We start from the raw sequence: 17,667 nt of genomic DNA, 5'->3' as shown, positions 1-17,667 counted from the left end.
TTAGGTACAAATGAACTTTGCATGTGCAAAGACCATTAAATCCTACACGTACCACGCGCCGAGGCCACCTTTGACTTTCTACGTGAACGATGCACTGTCTTAAAAAGCCCTTCCCTTCCCAGCCACCCGTCTCCAGTTCCCACGTCTCCTCCAGGGCTGGATCCTGCTGGATGATGGGCATCCCTTGCTCCCACTGAAAGCAGCAAGAGGCTGTGCTCAGCCCCGGCAGCATCCTTCATCCGGAGGAAGAGTGTAGGGAGAGATTTGGTACCTTGCAGCCAATTGGAGGAGCGGTGACACTGGAAGGGGGGGTCCTTTCAGCTCCTCTCTCCTCCCATCCTCCATAGCACCCCCCTCCCTGCCAGCACCACCACCGCCATCCTCCTCACACACAAAAGCAATTGGCTGCCTTAGAGCTGAGGCTTAGCCAGCTGCAAGCAGAATGTAATCATCAGCTACCTTGGAAGGGAGGGAGGCAGCAGAGGAAGCAGCAGCCATGGAAGAATACAAATAACTGTCCTCAATTCACCCCCCCCCTTGCAGCAAAATCCAATTCACCAAGCAAGGAGTGCTGTGAGAAAGGCCGACCTAGATGCATCCCCACACGGCTCCGCTGGGAAAGCCGCACACGTCTGCGCCCGGATCCAGGCGCTGGAGCTCCTGAGCAGCCCGTCTCCATCGGGAGGAATGCCTACCCGGGATACAGGCAGGATCTCCTTTGTTCCTCACTAGCCACAGGCACTGGTGAGTACAGCATCGTCTGGGCTTCCATACTGCTGGGGGATGTCTGATGCTGACAAACATCCCACTCCAGCCTGGGGTTTGCTTCATAGCTTTCCTTTCTCGTCCTCCCTCCATGATGCATTCAGGGTTAGCAGATGAGAGCGGTGGGGAGGAGGAAGGTGGGGTCTCTCTCAGCCCCAAGGTATCTCCTTTGGCTGCATGCAGAGGAAGCAAAAATGGAGACATGTGTGACAGTGGCATGGGCATTGCATGCAGTCCAGAGGAAGGATGCAGAACGTGTGTGCTGGGATGGGCTGAGAGCTGCCACGCTCCCAGCAGCTCTGCTCTGATCCCAGGCTCTGCCAGTGCCTGTCATAAAGGCGGATGCTGGATTTACTCAGGCCCCTACATTCCTTTAAAGCAGATACAAACAGATTTATCTCTCTCCAGATCATCACCAGCAACATCCCCTCTAAAGACAAACCCCCAAAGAAGCAGGAAAGGAACTGGCTCTCTAGAACAGCCTTACAGCAATGGGTCAGGCTCTGCTAGATGCTGATTTCCCTGGCACTGGGGGACAGACAGTGCAGCCCCATCCACTTCGGAAATCACCCTGGGTCCCTTATCCTAAACAGAATACATTATTATCCAGCCAGGGCCTGGATACATTTACAGTGTAAAAGATGATTGCAGGAAGAACGTTTCAGAACTGACCTGCAGTGGGTAAATGCACGTGCCCAACATAGGAGCTGGTTCCACATCAGCATCTTCTGGTACAGGATAAGGCCTGACCTTGTCCCCTCCAGGCTCAGGTGCAGCTCAGCTCAGCCACAGCAGCATCCATTGTACCCGCTCTCTCCAACCAGAGCTGGTCCTAAGCCCTCAGCCCCATTTCTCTCAGGGTACAGGGACAAGTGTGGGGATGGAGAACAAACCGGGAGCAGCAGTCGGGAATTGCTCTGCAAAACCAAACCCCAAAGCCCTTAACTTCTGCCCAGGCCAGAAAATGATGCTTCTGCCAACCCAACCTAAAAGCAGCCTGGGAGGGGCAATTTCTGCCCTTTCTGCCACACTTCAGAGGTGCTTGTTTATGTAGAGGTTTGTACTGGAAGAGAAGCAGCAAGGGGAAAATGGGTGGGCATCAGCCCAGAGAGGGTTGATCCTCAAGGAGAAGAGCTAAGGCCACAGCACAGATATACACCTACTGCTCGGCCAGGGCCAGCCTCACCTCCTTGTCCAAAGCATGGCAAGTAGCCACAAGTCCCCTTACCCTTCCTTCTCTGTGGGGCAGGGTGTCAGCATACCAGCTCTGAATGGTTTGGTGCCAACCTCTGCCTTCCACCTTCCAGCCCAAGCCCTTCCTCAAGGGACCTGCTGTGCAGCCAGCCCTTCTCTGAGCACCATGGGGACCACAGAGGCCACTCTGCGGATGGAGAACGTGGATGTGAAGGAAGAGTGGCAAGATGAGGACTTCCCAAGGTTTGTTCCCTGCCAAAAATGTCAAGGAGAATTTGGCTTCTTCCTGTAGGAAACCTGCAGGGCTTGGAGCATGCAGGGCCCTCCCACCAGAAGCAACAGGAGTCTGAGCTCCAACAGGGCAGTTCTGGCCAGAGAGCAGGACCTTTATAGCAAGGTTGCTCTAAATGCTTAGGGATTTTGGGAGGCTTCTGGCAACCCTCTGTGAGCACACCAAGGAGAGGGTAAGGAGCTGGTATGGAGTACAGGGAGATTAGTAAGGATGCTTATAGGGATGGATGGATGGAGGCACGTGGGGTGGATGGACTCCTTCCCAATCTCTGAATCAAGCCGTATCTCCCCAGACAGAGCAATGGCTGCTTCACCAGGAATTTGCCACAGGAAGCAGAGTCATTGGGATGCAATGACCATGGGCACTGACAGGCAGAACCTGAATGGTTTCAAACCTTTGGGTGGGTGACAGAAGGTGCCAAAGTGGCATCTTTCACCTTCACAGATGCTTTATTAACAGTATAGAACACCAAAGAGAGCGTCCCTGTACACTCAGTGTGCCCTAAACTCCCCAGAGCCACCCAAAGGTGCTGCCCCACACATCCAGCACTGGCCAACACCAAGCCCTGCTGCAGCTGGGGTCTGTGTTGCTGAGGGGCTTCTCAGGGCTGTGTCTCCCTGTCCCAGCTGCAGCTGAGCTCCGTGAGCAGCCCACAGAGCTGCTGTATGCAGAGACAGAGGCACAGTGTGCTCTGCGGGGGGGCACACACAGCCCCTGCCCTGGGAGAAAGGGTCTCCTGTTCCCCTTGGCACCGCGGATGAGCCTGGCTCTGTTCACCCTGGCTCCAGCTGCAGCACGGATCTGAGCACCTCTGTCTGCCAGCACAGCACCCGGCTCACGGGACACAGCTCATCCTTCCGCTGGCCAGAGATGGGCTCAGCCAAGGCCTTGGGTTCCTCGGATGGGTTCCTTGCTTTTCTTTCCTCTGAGAGCTGAGCTTTGGGCTGATGGAGCTCTGCCAACCTAAGGCTCCCCCAGAGCACTGTGCTGACAAGCTTTTAACTGAGTAGAAGGGAAAGGGAGGTACAGAAGGGAGAGCATTGACTCAAAGTTCCCCAAAGGTCTATGGAAGTGTTTAAGTCCAGGTTGGCTCCAATGGAAGGTGTCCCTGCCCATGGCAGGGTTGGAACTGGAGGATCTTTAAGATCACTTCAACCCAAACCAGTCTGGGATTCAATGATAAAACCTAGGACCAAGCTAGTCCCAGGCACTAACCCACACCATCATCACCTTGGAGCAGGAGCTGCCAGGCTCTGCTTCACACTTGCCCTGCAAGCAGCAAACCGACCCCAGCCACAGTCAAGCCTTCAGGGTCCATCTCTTCTGCAGAGCCCTCAGCACCATCTTGCACAGGCAGCATCACTCATACCCAGCAAACAAAGCACATGGGGATGTCACCATGGCTGGGTGGCAAGGTCCCCATCCTGCTGATGGGCTGCTGCAGAGGGATTAAAGCAGGAATGATGCAAGTGCAGTAGAGCCCAGCCAGACAGGAGGCAAATGAGTGGCTGCAGCTGTGTTTAACTAGCACTGGAAATAAAGAAATTATCATTTTCAAGACACTTCCCCCCTGAAAGCATTAAAATAATAGGGCAGAAGCTGCTGCATGTGGGACAGCAGCTCTCCAGCAGATGATTTGCTGCATAGCTATTTTTGCTTAGCTGTGATTAACCAATCTTGCCACAGACAAAAAAAGACCCAACCATACCCTAGACAAAGCTCAGGGCTGGGAAAACTGAATCCAGCCTCTCGCTAAGGGCACTCGGTGCCATTCCCATCCCTGTGGGAGCACAAGGGGTAGGAAAGGGTCCCCCCTCCTGCCGCTGCTGGTGCCGGTCCTGCGCGGATGCTGTGGCTGCCGCGGGGCGGATGCAGGAGCATGCTCACTCCAGCAGCATCCCTCGGCTCACGGGCACTGACGGCTCAGGCCGGTTGGGGCCCGACAGGAGGTGCTCGGAGGAGGAAAGGGGGCAGCAGGAAGGGAAACGGTGGCCCCCGGTGCTTAGGGAACCTGCTTCCTTCGGAACATCTGGGGCTGGCTGCGTTTGGGAAGGAGGGTTTACCCTGAGGCTGGGAGGTGGTGAGCGGAGCCCCCTTGGGGAAGGTAAGAACGGCCTTTTCTTCACCTCGGACTTTGGAATTGCTCCCATTAAATGAATCCTAGCACTGGGCACAGAGTGCCCGACTGCAGCATGTACTGGGGTACGGCTGGGCCTGGTGCCCTTGTGATGCTCCATGCTCAGGTTGTGCCAGGCGCAGCTCACAGACAACCAACTGGCCAGGCCCCTGCAGACAAAAGCAAAAGGGAGGAAGAGAAGTTGGAGAGGGCAGAGGGACCTTTCTGAGTGCTCAGGAATATAGTGGCAGCCCACGGGGTCTGGCTGCTGCACAAGCAAGGAGCAAGCGCCTTTGATCAGGCCTTCAACGCTCATAAATATACAATAACCAGCTAGGAGAGGATTATCCCTTAATCTAAATATTTATAGGGTTTAATTTAGCTGGTGGCTCTGGTGTGATGCCAGCACAAAGAGGAGCCTTTGTAGGGCAGAGAGTGTGGATGCAGAGGTACCGGGCTCCATCACCCCTGGACCACAGCCCTACACACAGCCCCATCCCTTTGGGTGCTGCCCTCAGACTGGTGGGTACCCCCTGTCCCAGCACCTGGGATTTCATACCTAGGGGCATTAGCTCTTCCCCTCTTGAGCATCCAGCAAGGGGCAGGTGAAATGAGGACAGCTCAGGTCTCTTTTAAAGAGACCTTTGACATGAACTTGCCTGGGGGTTGGTGGGGTTTGGTCACCAGGGGACAGGCACAAGGCTCAGCTCAAATGAAGGGGCAAAGTGTGCAGGAGGTGTCCAGCTCAGGGTGGCAGTGCTGCTCAGCCACCAGGCAGGGTTCCTGGCTGCAGTACTGGGGACATATCCTGACTTCACTTGCTCCTGACCAGTATCGGGGTAACTTCATCAACTTCCAAAGCGTGACAGCCACATAATAAGATTGGGCGTTAGCATCTGTACAGGAAAGTCAACTTGAAATGAATCAGTGCTTCCAGCCTCTGGCTGGAGACATGGGGACTTCACAGGAGCCAAGTACAAGCTGCAGATCCTGACCTCTGCCATGGAACCCAGGAAGGGAGCAGTGGGTCAGCCTTTAGATCCAAAATATGGGTTTGACTGCTGGTATCTGCAGCTTAGCTCAGGATGAACCTGCCTTCAACCCTTGGCAGGGTTTGGGTGTCACAGTCAGCTCTTGTCAGATGAGGCTGAGATGAGGTGACAATTCTGGGATCACAACGGAGATTTGATCCTTGTGTTGAACACTTGGGGCAAAGGTGTTCTCCCTTGACCTGCCTCCTGGGAGAGGTGGCTGAAGTTCTCTGCTGCAGCCAGGGCCTGGGACAGAAAGCAGGATGCACTTTACAAAGCCATTAGCAGAGAGTACAAAGTGCTCTTGTGCTCAGTATCCAGCACTAGTTCAGCTGCTGCTGGGATCAAAACATCCCTCCCTGGGCTTAGGAACAGCTGAATTCAGGTTGTCTGGACAGCCCACTGCATTACCTACACTGTGCAGGGAACAGGAGCACAGACAACTGCAGAAGATGCTCCCTGGTTCCCTTGAAGAGGTGCCCTAGAGCTGGGCACTGCCTCCCAAACTTCTGGTGGAGATAAAAATGGGGATATGGAGACAGTGAGGATGTTACAAGGCTCTTCAGGGGACAGGATTTGTTCCCATGTCCCTGGCTGGATTTTCAAGCCTCTTGGCTGAATGGCAGATTGAGGGCTGAATTGGTGGGATGGCTTGGAGGTTACCAGGGATCACACAGGACTCCAGGCAGAGAGCACAGTTGCTGGGCTGCTCTTGGGCAAATCACCCTCAGGCTGAGCTCTCAGGCAGAAGGGAAGGGGCAGAGCACACAGGGGCTGCATGGGTTTCCCTGATGTCCCCACTTCTCTCCACTGGCTGTCATGGAGGAACTCCCTCCTTAACACTACCTGTTACCTCCTGTCTCTTGACCTCCACATCTTGGCTTGCCTGCAGACCTCTCCCGGAGGAGACGGGGATGGAGTCACTGGGCAGCCCTACAGAAGATGAGAACACATCCTGTAAGTACCAGCTTGCAGATAGGGTGGAAGGCAGATCCCTTGGAGTATCCATCAAAACTCCCATGTGGGAGATGAAACCAGCAGAGATTTGGATTTGCTGATCTTTCACAAGGAGCTGGGGGAGGAGAAAGGTATCTTGGAAGTGTGGGCACTTTTATCCACCCATACCTGTAGTGTCCAGTACTGCCCAGCTCTGATCCACCACCCTTAGCTTCCAAGACCATAGCCTGCAATGTGATGATGATAGCACCATGTCTTGCACTCAGGATACAGCAGGAGGACAACCTGTCAGTTATTTTCCTTTTAACTCCAGCTCACCCCAATACTTTAAACTTTAACGGGGCGCATCGTAAGCGGAAGACACTTGTTGCACCTGAAATCAACATTTCCCTGGACCAGAGTGAAGGCTCCATTCTCTCCGATGACTTCCTGGACACACCAGATGACCTGGATATTAATGTGGATGATATCGAGACTCCTGACGAGACAGATTCCCTTGAATTCCTGGGGAATGGGAACGAACTGGAATGGGAAGGTAAAAAGCTGGTTCTGGGTGAATATTTGCAGGGGCTGCGGCTTTCTTTAACCTCATTTCAAGCACTTTTGACATTCACCATCAGCAGCTGAGGTACTATAAGCAGCAGCATGAGATGTTAAGCTTATTTCTATTACAATTTGGCAATGGAACAAGGTTGGAACAAAGAAACAAGAGGGGCTTTGGACAAAGGCCCATATGGACAGGCCAAGGGGAATGGCTTGAACCTGCCCGAGGGGAGACTGAGCTGAGCTCTGAGGCAGAAGCTGTTCCCTGTGAGGGTGCTGAGGCTCTGGCACAGGGTGCCCAGAGAAGCTGTGGCTGCCCCATCCCTGGCAGTGCTCAAGGCCAGGTTGGACACAGGGCTTGGAGCAGCTGCTCCAGTGGAAGGGGTCCCTGCCCATGGCAGGGGTTGGAGCTGGAGGAGCTTTAAGGTCCTTTTCAACCAAGACCATTCTAGATTATTAAGAACCACAGAGTTACACAGCTCAAAGCTGCAAACAAAACAGATGATCCTGTGGTTGTTATTGTCAGTAATTGCACACCAAAGCTCTTGCAGAGCCTCTCTGTATGTTATATGAAAGGCAGCAATGTTTGTCCCTCTGCCAGATGACACTCCTGTGGCCACAGCCAAGAACATGCCAGGGGACAGCGCAGACCTGTTTGGGGATGGTGGCACAGAAGATGGGAGTGCTACTAACGGGCGGCTCTGGAGGACTGTCATCATTGGGGAGCAGGAACACCGCATCGACCTCCAGATGATCAAACCCTACATGCGGGTGGTGACACACGGAGGTGAGGAGGAGGACAGCCTGGGCCTGCCTTGCTGTCTTTCCTTCAGTCCATCTTTGTGGAGCTGGAGGGGATGCTGTCACTGATTGTTCTGACTGTCCTTAGGGGGACATTGCTATTTGTTTTGTATTGCTGTGTGGCAGAGAAGCACAAAGCACCTAGCTCATGCTAAGAAACACACAGTCACTGGAGCAATGCTTCTGTAAACCAAAGCAGGGATAATGCTGGCTCTGACCAGAGAGTCACCATCCCTGAAATCCAAGCAAATCCCAGCCACAACGCAGGGCAAAGCTCTCAGCTCTATGCTATGACATACACAAATTCCTTCCCCAAATCCCACATGCATGTTATAGCCAAAACCAGCAGCAGGGGCAATTCTGACTGTGTGAGAGGCCTGTAAGAGGTACAAACACTTACCTGGGGCTCAACAGAGGCACAAAAACCAGCCCAGGCCCAAATTTAGCAATGCATCTTCCCTTTGGCTCTCACATCTTCTCCCTTGGAAAATGTCACTGATGCTGCCTGTGTCTTTCTTTCCCAGGATACTATGGAGAAGGTCTCAATGCCATCATTGTCTTTGCTGCCTGCTACCTGCCAGACAGTAACCTGGCTGATTATCACTACATCATGGAGAATCTCTTCCTGTAAGTGGCTGGTCAAGGTCTGTGAGGGGGGAGGGCAGGGAAGGTAACTGGGGCTCCAATGGAGCAGTTTCCATGTATTCAGTGCATCCCAAACCTCAGCTGGAAATAGCTTGAATCCAGGCCAAAGGTACCCAGTGTGCAGCTGCAGACTGGGGCGAGCATCACTGGGTGAGACACTGTCCACAGAGTTCACATCCAAGTCCAATGAGTCAAAGCATTCAACCGTTCACTGTTAATTATGCCAGTGATGGACTCACAGCCAGGGCAGAGCATATGTACACAGTGCTGAAGAGCTGGTAGATGCTCTTGCTAGGCAGAAGAACAGCGCAGGGATGTCCATCAGTGCTTGCACTATGTGAACACTGATCCCAGAGAATTACCCCCCTCCAGGGCATAATGAGATAATAATCCTACAGTGGTGCCAGCTTCCTGCTCTATTCCAAGGCCTGCAAAGAAAGGGTCTGGAGGGCTTTAGAGGTAGCACACAGGCACTTAAGGAAGCCTCAGGGACCTTTTTTGAGTCTCATATTCCTGTTCCTTTTGGTCACCACCCAACAGATATGTGATCAGTAGCCTGGAGCTGCTGGTAGCTGAGGACTATATGATTGTGTACCTGAATGGAGCAACACCTCGCAGGAGGATGCCAGGCCTGGGTTGGCTGAAGAAATGCTACCAAATGATAGACAGAAGGTGAGAATCCCATTGGTGTTGCCTCTTCATTCTTCCCAGTCTTCTTCCCACATCTCTTCCACTGCTTCTTCACAGCCTTCCCAGGCAGCTGCCTTCATCCCTCTCCAGATGCTGTCATTCCATCCTGTTACAGCTTTCTGACTTGCTCCAGGCTCTCTGCATCACCCTCTTGCCCTCACAAGCACCTTCACAGAGATCAGCCTAATACAGCACCCAAGCAAGGCAGCGCTCCTGCAGCCTGCCAGCTAGGAGCTGACATAGGGTTCCTAAGGCCAAGGGCAGGGCTTTTGTCTGGAGACACCCACCTGTGGCTGATCAGCATCATGACACTTGTTAGTGCCCTGACAGAGTTTAAGGAAAGGTACTTTGAATCTGAGTTCTGTCCCATGGCTCTTCCACAGGCTGCGTAAAAACCTCAAAGCTTTGATAATCGTGCATCCCTCGTGGTTCATCCGGACAGTGCTGGCCATATCCAGACCCTTCATCAGGTAACTGTGATGTGTTCCCAGTACATAGAACACGTTCCCAAACTTGGCTGGGTTTGGAGTGAAAGTTTAATCTCACAAATCAGATCTTAAGCTCACCTTGAACTTGTAGCAACCAAGGTGACACTGTTTGTCTCTTGTCCTACATCTCCCTGATGCTTCCAAGGCCAACCCTAGAGGTGGTTTTAGGAGATACTGTGGTGGTCTGGATCCAGATCAAAGTTTGTCCCAGTGGGTAGCGCATAAAGATTTCCTGGGAAGAGCAGGAATGGTGGTCCTTTTTCCTCCTATGGATACTGGGGAACAAGGATCAAAGAAACATGAGGTACAGTAATGTGGCACCTCACCACGATTTTTAGTCATTGGCAGAACAACACTGGGAAGAGATGAGAACATTGAGACTAATGAGGATACAGAGATGCAGAGCTCCCCATTTCCATTGGGAAACTTCTGACTTCCTATGGAGAGAACATCAAAACAAGAGCTCAAGCACACACTCTTTCTTTCTCTGGCAGTGTGAAGTTTATCAATAAGATCCAGTATGTTCACAGCCTGGAGGAACTGGAGCAACTCATCCCAATGGAGCACGTGCAGATCCCAGACTGCGTCTTACAGTGAGTGTTAGAGGGACCCTGGGACACATGTACCAGGATATCATTGAGTCAGACCCCATGTACTGGAACCCTATCCTACTCCTATCCTGGTGCCAAGCAAGAGCCTGCACAATGTGCTGGGTTGCAGTTTCTGTCACCTTCAGAGCAAACATTGCATTTTATTAAAGGTGAACACTCCTGACTGATAACATTTAAAGCCTGTTTCCTGTTTGTTGCAGATATGAAGAAGAGAGGATCAAGGCCAGAAAAGAAAGGTAAAATTAATGCTGGGAGAAGGGGGAAGAGGGATGGATTCATTTTGTAGGATGTTGTTGCGTTCCTTCATCATTATTTGTGCTATAACCAGGCAATTCTGTGTTCCTCCTACCCTGATATCCCACAGCCTACACTTACTTTCTACTGATTTTCTCAAAGTAAGCAAAAACTGCAGGAGGGAGAAGCAGCTTGATTCAAAGGTTATTTATCCATGGATCTGTTCCTCTTAACCCCAGGAGTGCACTTGCTCTGAGCATGCACTGCAGGTGCTAGCAAAGGTCAGCAGAAATCACTCTCTGTATGAACTAGCACATTTGCCCCGTCCAACCCTGCAAACTGACCTGAAAGTGAGAGCTGGTGCTTAGTGTAAAAGCCACTTCATTCTGTTGAAGTGGCTTAAAGAGGAGCATTAGTTGACAGTTTTGTTTCATTTCTAGGCCTGGTCTGGCACCAGTGGTTTCAGTTAGAAGTGCTGGCCATGAACAGTGATAGCAGTTGGCTCTGCTAAAAGCAAAAGGCAATCATGTGTAGAGGCAAGACCAGCTGGCTCAGCATGAGAGTGATCACAGAGTCACTAACTGCTTTGGGTTAAAACGACTCTAAAGCTCACCCAGTTCCAGCTATTGCCCTGGGAATACTCTGGATAACTGTATTACACTGCTTGCTTCTAGATGATAGATTTCAAAAGTGATTTGTGTTTACAGGGCAGAAGAGAAACAGGACATGGCTGAGAAGGAAAGGTAACTGCTCTTTATTTATCCTTTACTTACAAAACCAGTCTTTAGTGACACAAGTGGCTCTACTGCTTGGTGGCCCCCCTGGGGAAGCTGGTCTGACCTCTCAGGAGATGTCTGGAGCCAGCAGGACATTACTGAAGCCTCCGGGACCTCAGAAAGCCTCTCCTTTTCCCCACAGCTCCCTTTGCCATCACTTTTGTGGTGTTACTGACCTTCACCTATGCCAACAGATTCCTGACACTGCCTTTTACCTCTGCCAGTGAACCCATTTGGTCATGGAGCAGAGCCAGAGGCACCGGGGATGTTCTCCTGACATTCAGTCGTAGCATTTGTGGGATGGTGCAATGCAGAGGGGCAAAAACTGCTGTCAAGCACATCTTGGCTGTCGGTAAAGGCAAGATATGAGGCTGTAACATTAGATGGGGAGGAAAATTGTAGGGAGGCTTGGGAGACAGTGTCAAAAGCCTAGGCCAGGATAATTTGGCCTGGTTTTGGCTCTGCTTCAGAGTGATGTAGTGTCTCTTTTTTAATTCTATCTAACTAGCTCCTGAGGGGGAACAGTGCAAATTTCTGCTGTTCTCTTCCCAGAGAAAAAAAGAGCTTTGCTAAAAATTGCCAAGGTCCATTGGCTGAGTCTGAATTGTTCTGAGAAACAAATGGGACCCTGGGGTGAAAAGAGAGGGTGATTAGTCTGTGGTGGAGATTCACTTCTTGTCTTGCTGGTTCTCTTCCAAGCAGGCCTGTGCCCCCAGCAGAAGATCAGGAAACCAGGTTTGATTTGTACCTTTCTCTTTTGTTTGGCTCCATGTGACAGATTCCATTGCATCTGTAACCCACTAACAAATGGGAAAGTCAGGATTGGGTTAGGCCCAGGGCCTCTTCACCCTGGTGCTGCTCACTCAACACAGAAGAGGCATCACCCACTTTGTGCATGGGGGATGTAAAACCCAGAAGCTGTTGCCACCTTCACCCTGCTGTGGCTGCAGCCACAACCACTGTGGCTCATCCCAAAGCATGGGCTGGTCTCAGCTACAGGAGAAATTACCTGGGGTAGGGTGTGTACGTGGGTATTTATTGCAGAGCTGCCTTCCTTTACCTGGCAGGAGCGTTTCCATGGTCCTATGCACTCAGGAAACATCCTTAGAGAAGAAGAAAGCCCATTAAAGCTATGAATAACATTCTCTTTTCCCCTGATATGTTTTAGTAGAGGATTACATCCAAACATACTTGTATTTTTGGGTTTTACATCGTGGGAATATCAACACTTTTACTACAATTTGCTTTCTAAAAATAACTCTGTCTTTCTGTTCCTTCCCAGTATGTCGTGAATCAAAGCAGAGTGGAATGAATGGAGCAGAAGAATGACGCAGCCTGGCAGTCACCCATGAAAATGACCTTTTGGTGTAAGACCTTGTCACCATCTTATTCCCAGTTCTGTAGCTCATGGAGCCTGCCTCCCCTGTCTCCAGGAATCAAAGTCCATTAAACGTTTTGGAAACATATTCCTTTCAAAACTGTTCAGACAAGGAAAAAACAAGAAACAAAGCCACAAACCCAAGCAAGCCAAGAATAGCACTTTTCAGGACAGGTTCCAGTATGTTTCAGTAATAGTCTGTGGAGAGCTCTTAAGTAGTGCAAATAGATGCCATGTTTTCTCTTAGTAAATGAAGAGCATCCTGTAGTGCAGTAGTTGCCAGCCCCAAAAGAGATATATTTTTTGTTTAAATTATAAACCCTTCCTCTAACTTGCTGCTGGCCAGCACTGAGACATTCTGCTTTGAACCCCCATTCCCTCCATAGAGACCTGGCAACCAGGACATGGAATGAGAAGAGTGCATTTCCCTCCTTGCTACAGCCAGTGTGTGTTTCTTCCTGAAGATACCAAGTGCCCACCAGTCAAGGCAGTTCCTCCAGCCTTGACCAGTTAATCCATTGCCAGTTAACTCACACAGAATCATTCCTAGCAGTAAATGCCATGGTTTTGTCCTGGTTTGCTCTCTCTCAGTTTGTAAGGCACTCCGATAAGTCCCGTATGGTATGGCAGCCTCCACAGAGCTTCTAATAATCATCTTCTCCTCTCAGTGCACATACACCAAAAAGGTCTGGTTTTAAGAAGGAGCCTTATGGACAGGGAAGTTTTTCACCCCTTGTCCTTGTATTGATCTCACAACACTGGACAATCATTCACTCTTAATACCTCCTATTGCGGAGACAAGCTGCTAAATGTTTGAATTTCCCTACTTGCCATCCCTGGGTAATGAGGGGCCTCATCTACTCACATACCTACCCAAGGGGAGAATGCTGCAGGTGTGAGGCAGGACACTGCGCCTGGGGTCAGCTCCTCAGCAGCCAGGAGATGCAGACGTGGCACCGAGATGCTTGAAATCTGTGTTCTGGACTCGGGAGGATTCTGTGAGCAGAGGAGGGAAGAAAATTTAAGAAACTGTTTGGCCAAAAATCATCTGGAAACTCCTGATTTCACCCAAATCTTTCACCGAGTCTCAAATCGTCAGGTAAAGCCTCTTGTGGGTGAAGAATTACCTGACTATTTCAGCACTCAAGGAACAGTTCAAGGCTGGCAAGCCCCAGCTCATGGCTGTTTGAAATCACCACCACATCAATAGGTTCTGGAGGACAATTCCAGCAAAGCCAGGTTTTCCTCAAGGCTGTCTCCTCTGCATATATAAAGCTTCTCTTTTTTCCTTTCAGTGACTAAAACTGCTACAGATGAGATCTTTATTTCCTAACTGCTACAAAGGAGCATCAAAGCTGCTTTCTAACTTCTCTTTTGCTGTGTTTTTCTCACCTACTTCAGTCACAGATGTATTTACTGAGCAGACCTTTGCATGGCAAACAGAGCACTGCACCCCCAGCATTAAAAACCCCATATTCTGTCTCATAAGCACCAAGCAAGCACCAATGTCTGTGGCTTTCTGGAAACTTCATTCTGAGTCGGTGAATTCTGTGATACAAGTGAAAACCAGCACTTCAGGGGGTTTGGAGTGTGGGCTTCATGCCAATGACACCTCCCCACAGAAGGAGTTCTGGCCAGAGCTCTCCACGCAGGCAGCCTTCATCTGTTCCAAGGCAGAAGCAGCAGGCAGGGATTACGAGACATGAGCGGGTTCAGCCTCCCTGCAAAGCTGTGTGCTCCTTTTCACACATGGGCTGTCAAATGGACTAAAGGAACCCACTGAAATAAAGGACTCTTCCAGTGGCATTAATTTTAGCTCAGACTAGTAACAATCACAAAGCTTGTAGTGTAGGAACATGGGAATTCACTGTCTCCCACTGATAACACTTCAGCCTAGATTGTCCTTATTTCTTTTAAGACCATTTTTATGCATTCAGATAAGAAATTGTCTGCTTTCCATGCAAGAATGCAATGCAGTTGGACACTGAAAGGGAACTTTACAATTCTATAAAGAATAAAGCCAATAGATCATTTAATAATGTTTTCAAAGTACAATTCCAGAAATCTTTTATATATCTGTAATTACTAAACAGGAAAAAAATGTTCCCAACATCATGGAAAAATCCTGCTGTTAGGGAACACATGGGCATGGAAGATAAACCTCGATTATGTTTAGTCTTGAGACCTGAAGAAACCAACTGCTCAGTTCCCAGTAGCTACCATACCAGAGGAATCTGGAGGTTTGGGTTTTCCCAAAGAAAAGACACTGTGTCTGCATTTGCAGAACAACTACAGAAGGAGCAATCCTGAAGGTGAACCTTTGTATTGTTTCAAGTCATTCAGCCTCTGAAGGCTAAAAGTTCAGCTGGGCAAAAGGCAGACACGGAGGAGGTTGGTTGTGGGAACACCAGAGTCAGCTTGGAAGTTCTTTGAGCACTTTCTGACAGAGCCCTCTAAGTAGTATGCACTATATTTGAATTGTTAATACAATGATATGAGTGTGTAGATGTTATGCTCCTGGCTGGATGACTTTCAACATAGAAAAGAGCCTGCAACTCCAGCTAAATGTAAAAAGTGTGGTTTTATAGCAACAAAAAGAAAGGGTCATAACTTGTTCAGTGCTTTCAGATATGACTGGAAACCAAAGTAGCTCCAAATTCTTTGACAGAAACACAGAAACAAGCAAATTGGCAACAAGTTTGGTGTCGATTGACCTGCACAGGCTTCAAGCAAGATCAGATCTGGATGCTGTAACAAACACACCACCAGAATACTGCATTCATCTTCAGAAGATCCTTGCAACCTCAGATCTACCTGTGGGAGACCAGCAGCCACTCAGGGGCAGCGGATTGAGGTTTCACAGCCTGCAGACAGATGTATCTGCACTGGGAGGGAGTTGGACTTACCTGAGCTGTGCCAATAGGACAAAGAGATCTGAGGTGACTGAAGCCATTTTGCAAGTTTCTTTGCCAGTTCCTCAGGGAGCTGCTCTCACAGCCTATCTGCAGAGGGGTTTCTCAGCCAAGCTCTGTGCTTCCATTGGAGATGCAGTTGAGAATTGTGCTGTACCAGCAAAAAACGACATCTTGCTCTTAAAAGCCCATTGACGTTAGAATTTTCTCCATGTATATATTCATATGGTTAAAAAGTAAAATTGAAATAAACTCCATCCTTGTAGCAATACTGCTGTACTGGTCAGTGTTTCCAGTGTACAGCAGACCTTGCCTCAGACAAACATCTCGAGAGGATCAACACTTTGATTTATGAACGCATCGTATCCTATCAAACAGCAGGAATTATCAACACCATTTTTCTGAGCTCGGATTTTACCTCTCCTGAGCTTTTCTGATGGTGAATCCATAAATAGCCACATTTTAGCTGCAGACAGAATTATTGTACCCCTATAACATTCACAGCAATCACAGCATTGACTCACTGCCTAATTTATGTCAAACTTCAACATTCAGACAGCGTCAGCCTGAAAAATCACCTCCTGAGAACAGAGTAGGAAATACCTTCCCAGCTCCTCGAGGCAGCCACAGGACATGACCAGCAAGTGTCAGATTTATACAGTGAAAATACTTTGTTTGGGAATCATCCTTTGGAATCACAAGGAAGACCCAGGATTTAAAACTGAGATGCTGCTGTATATTCAGTTGGATAATGAATCCCATCTCCACAGTGCTGTGTAAATGTGAGTGGATGTTTAGAGCATACCTCATTGCAAATTTATCCATCTGGTTTTTCCAAAGATGATTTGCTTACAGATGTGCAAACCCACATGGGAGAAAACCTCAGTGGGGAAGGTTCTAAAAGCAGCACATCCTCTATTTGACGTGAAAAAGCAAAAGAGCTCATGAAATGCTGGTGGCAATAAGCTCAGTTTGGCCTGAGAGCAGGTGAAATGACCAGGCAAAATTGCTCTATCTCCAAAAGCACATGTTTTCTCTTTTGTATTTCCATATTTACTGGCAGTCAGAAATACAGCATGCTACTGGTAAAGTGAAGTTTAAAAGTCACCATGACAGTATCACATTGATCCATCTCAGTTTTTTCTCCTTTGTAGTGGGTCCTTTTAACCCAAACCTACATGTAAAAACGTGTGACCTGTCATTTTTCTAAAGTGTTTGTAACTAGGTGGTTTATGCTAGAAGACATAGATTGCTGTTCAGTATGTATTCTTATTTTTGCTTTGTATTCCATCAGAATCTGTGGATATACAATTAAAATGAGACTAATCCTTGAGCAAAAATGCATCTCCCTCTTTTTGTCCAGATCTTTTATTCTGATTTTGGTTCCATATGGAAAATATGATGGATTTTTGTGTTTGGATGCTGTTCCCTTGAATAAAGTAAGTCCAAGTCCTCCTTGGCACTTGTGCTGCTGCAGAATGCAAAATCATAGCAGTATTAACAACATTTCTTTCACCACACATTGCATCAAAAGGCCACCAGCATCAGTGATGTGTCATGAAGGAATCTGGTCAACGCTGACAAAACAGGAGACAGGGAATCTTGGTTGAGGAATGCCAAAACCTGGCACGAAGCACAGAGAATGCATCCAGTAGAGCTGACAAAGTTCAAAAGCTCATCGTGTGATGACTAGGCCGTGCCACATGGAATGGGATTAGCTGCTACCCTACCAAAGCAACAGTTTCCCAGTCAGAAGACAGCAAACATTGCCTTCCTGTGGCCCTGCATCCCTAGAGTATGAGCAGCAGGTTGAGGGAGGTGATTCTGCTCCTCTGCTGCTCGCTGGGGAGACACCCTCCTGCAGTCCTGATCCAGCTCTGGGGCAACACCACAAGAGGGACATGGAGCTGATGGAGTGAGGCCAGAGGAGGCCATGGAGCTGCTGCAGGGCTGGAGCAGCTCTGCTCTGGAGCCAGGCTGAGAGAGCTGGGCTGGGGCAGCCTGGACAAGAGAAGGCTCCTGAAGGGGAGACCTGAGAGCAGCTCCAGTGCCTAAAGGGGCTGCAGGAAACCTGGAGAGGGGCTTGGGACAAGGGATGTAGGGACAGGCCAAAGGGAATGGCTTGAACCTGCCCGAGGGGAGACTGAGCTGAGCTCTTAGGCAGAAGCTGTTCCCTGGGAGGGTGCTGAGGCTCTGGCACAGGGTGCCCAGAGCAGCTGTGGCTGCCCCATCCC

At 49.6% G+C, this 17,667-nt stretch overlaps 1 protein-coding gene across 1 annotated transcript; it reads left to right on the top strand.

Annotated features, from left to right (window-relative positions):
* The first annotated feature begins 558 nt into the window (after positions 1 to 558).
* On the top strand, positions 559 to 13,170 carry ATCAY (ATCAY kinesin light chain interacting caytaxin). The gene is made up of 13 exons (XM_013130689.3): positions 559 to 744; positions 2,073 to 2,202; positions 6,291 to 6,355; positions 6,669 to 6,890; positions 7,500 to 7,685; positions 8,224 to 8,326; positions 8,885 to 9,016; positions 9,418 to 9,504; positions 10,017 to 10,115; positions 10,334 to 10,369; positions 11,075 to 11,110; positions 11,846 to 11,878; positions 12,426 to 13,170. The coding sequence occupies exons 2-13, from the start codon at positions 2,126 to 2,128 to the stop codon at positions 12,433 to 12,435; spliced, it is 1,086 nt and encodes a 361-aa protein (XP_012986143.1). The 5' UTR covers positions 559 to 744; positions 2,073 to 2,125; the 3' UTR covers positions 12,436 to 13,170.
* Positions 13,171 to 17,667: the final 4,497 nt, after the last annotated feature.

This window comes from Melopsittacus undulatus, chromosome 19 (assembly GCF_012275295.1).
Source record: "Melopsittacus undulatus isolate bMelUnd1 chromosome 19, bMelUnd1.mat.Z, whole genome shotgun sequence".
Lineage (NCBI taxonomy): Eukaryota > Metazoa > Chordata > Aves > Psittaciformes > Psittaculidae > Melopsittacus > Melopsittacus undulatus.
This window is presented reverse-complemented; position numbering and strand designations above follow the sequence as displayed.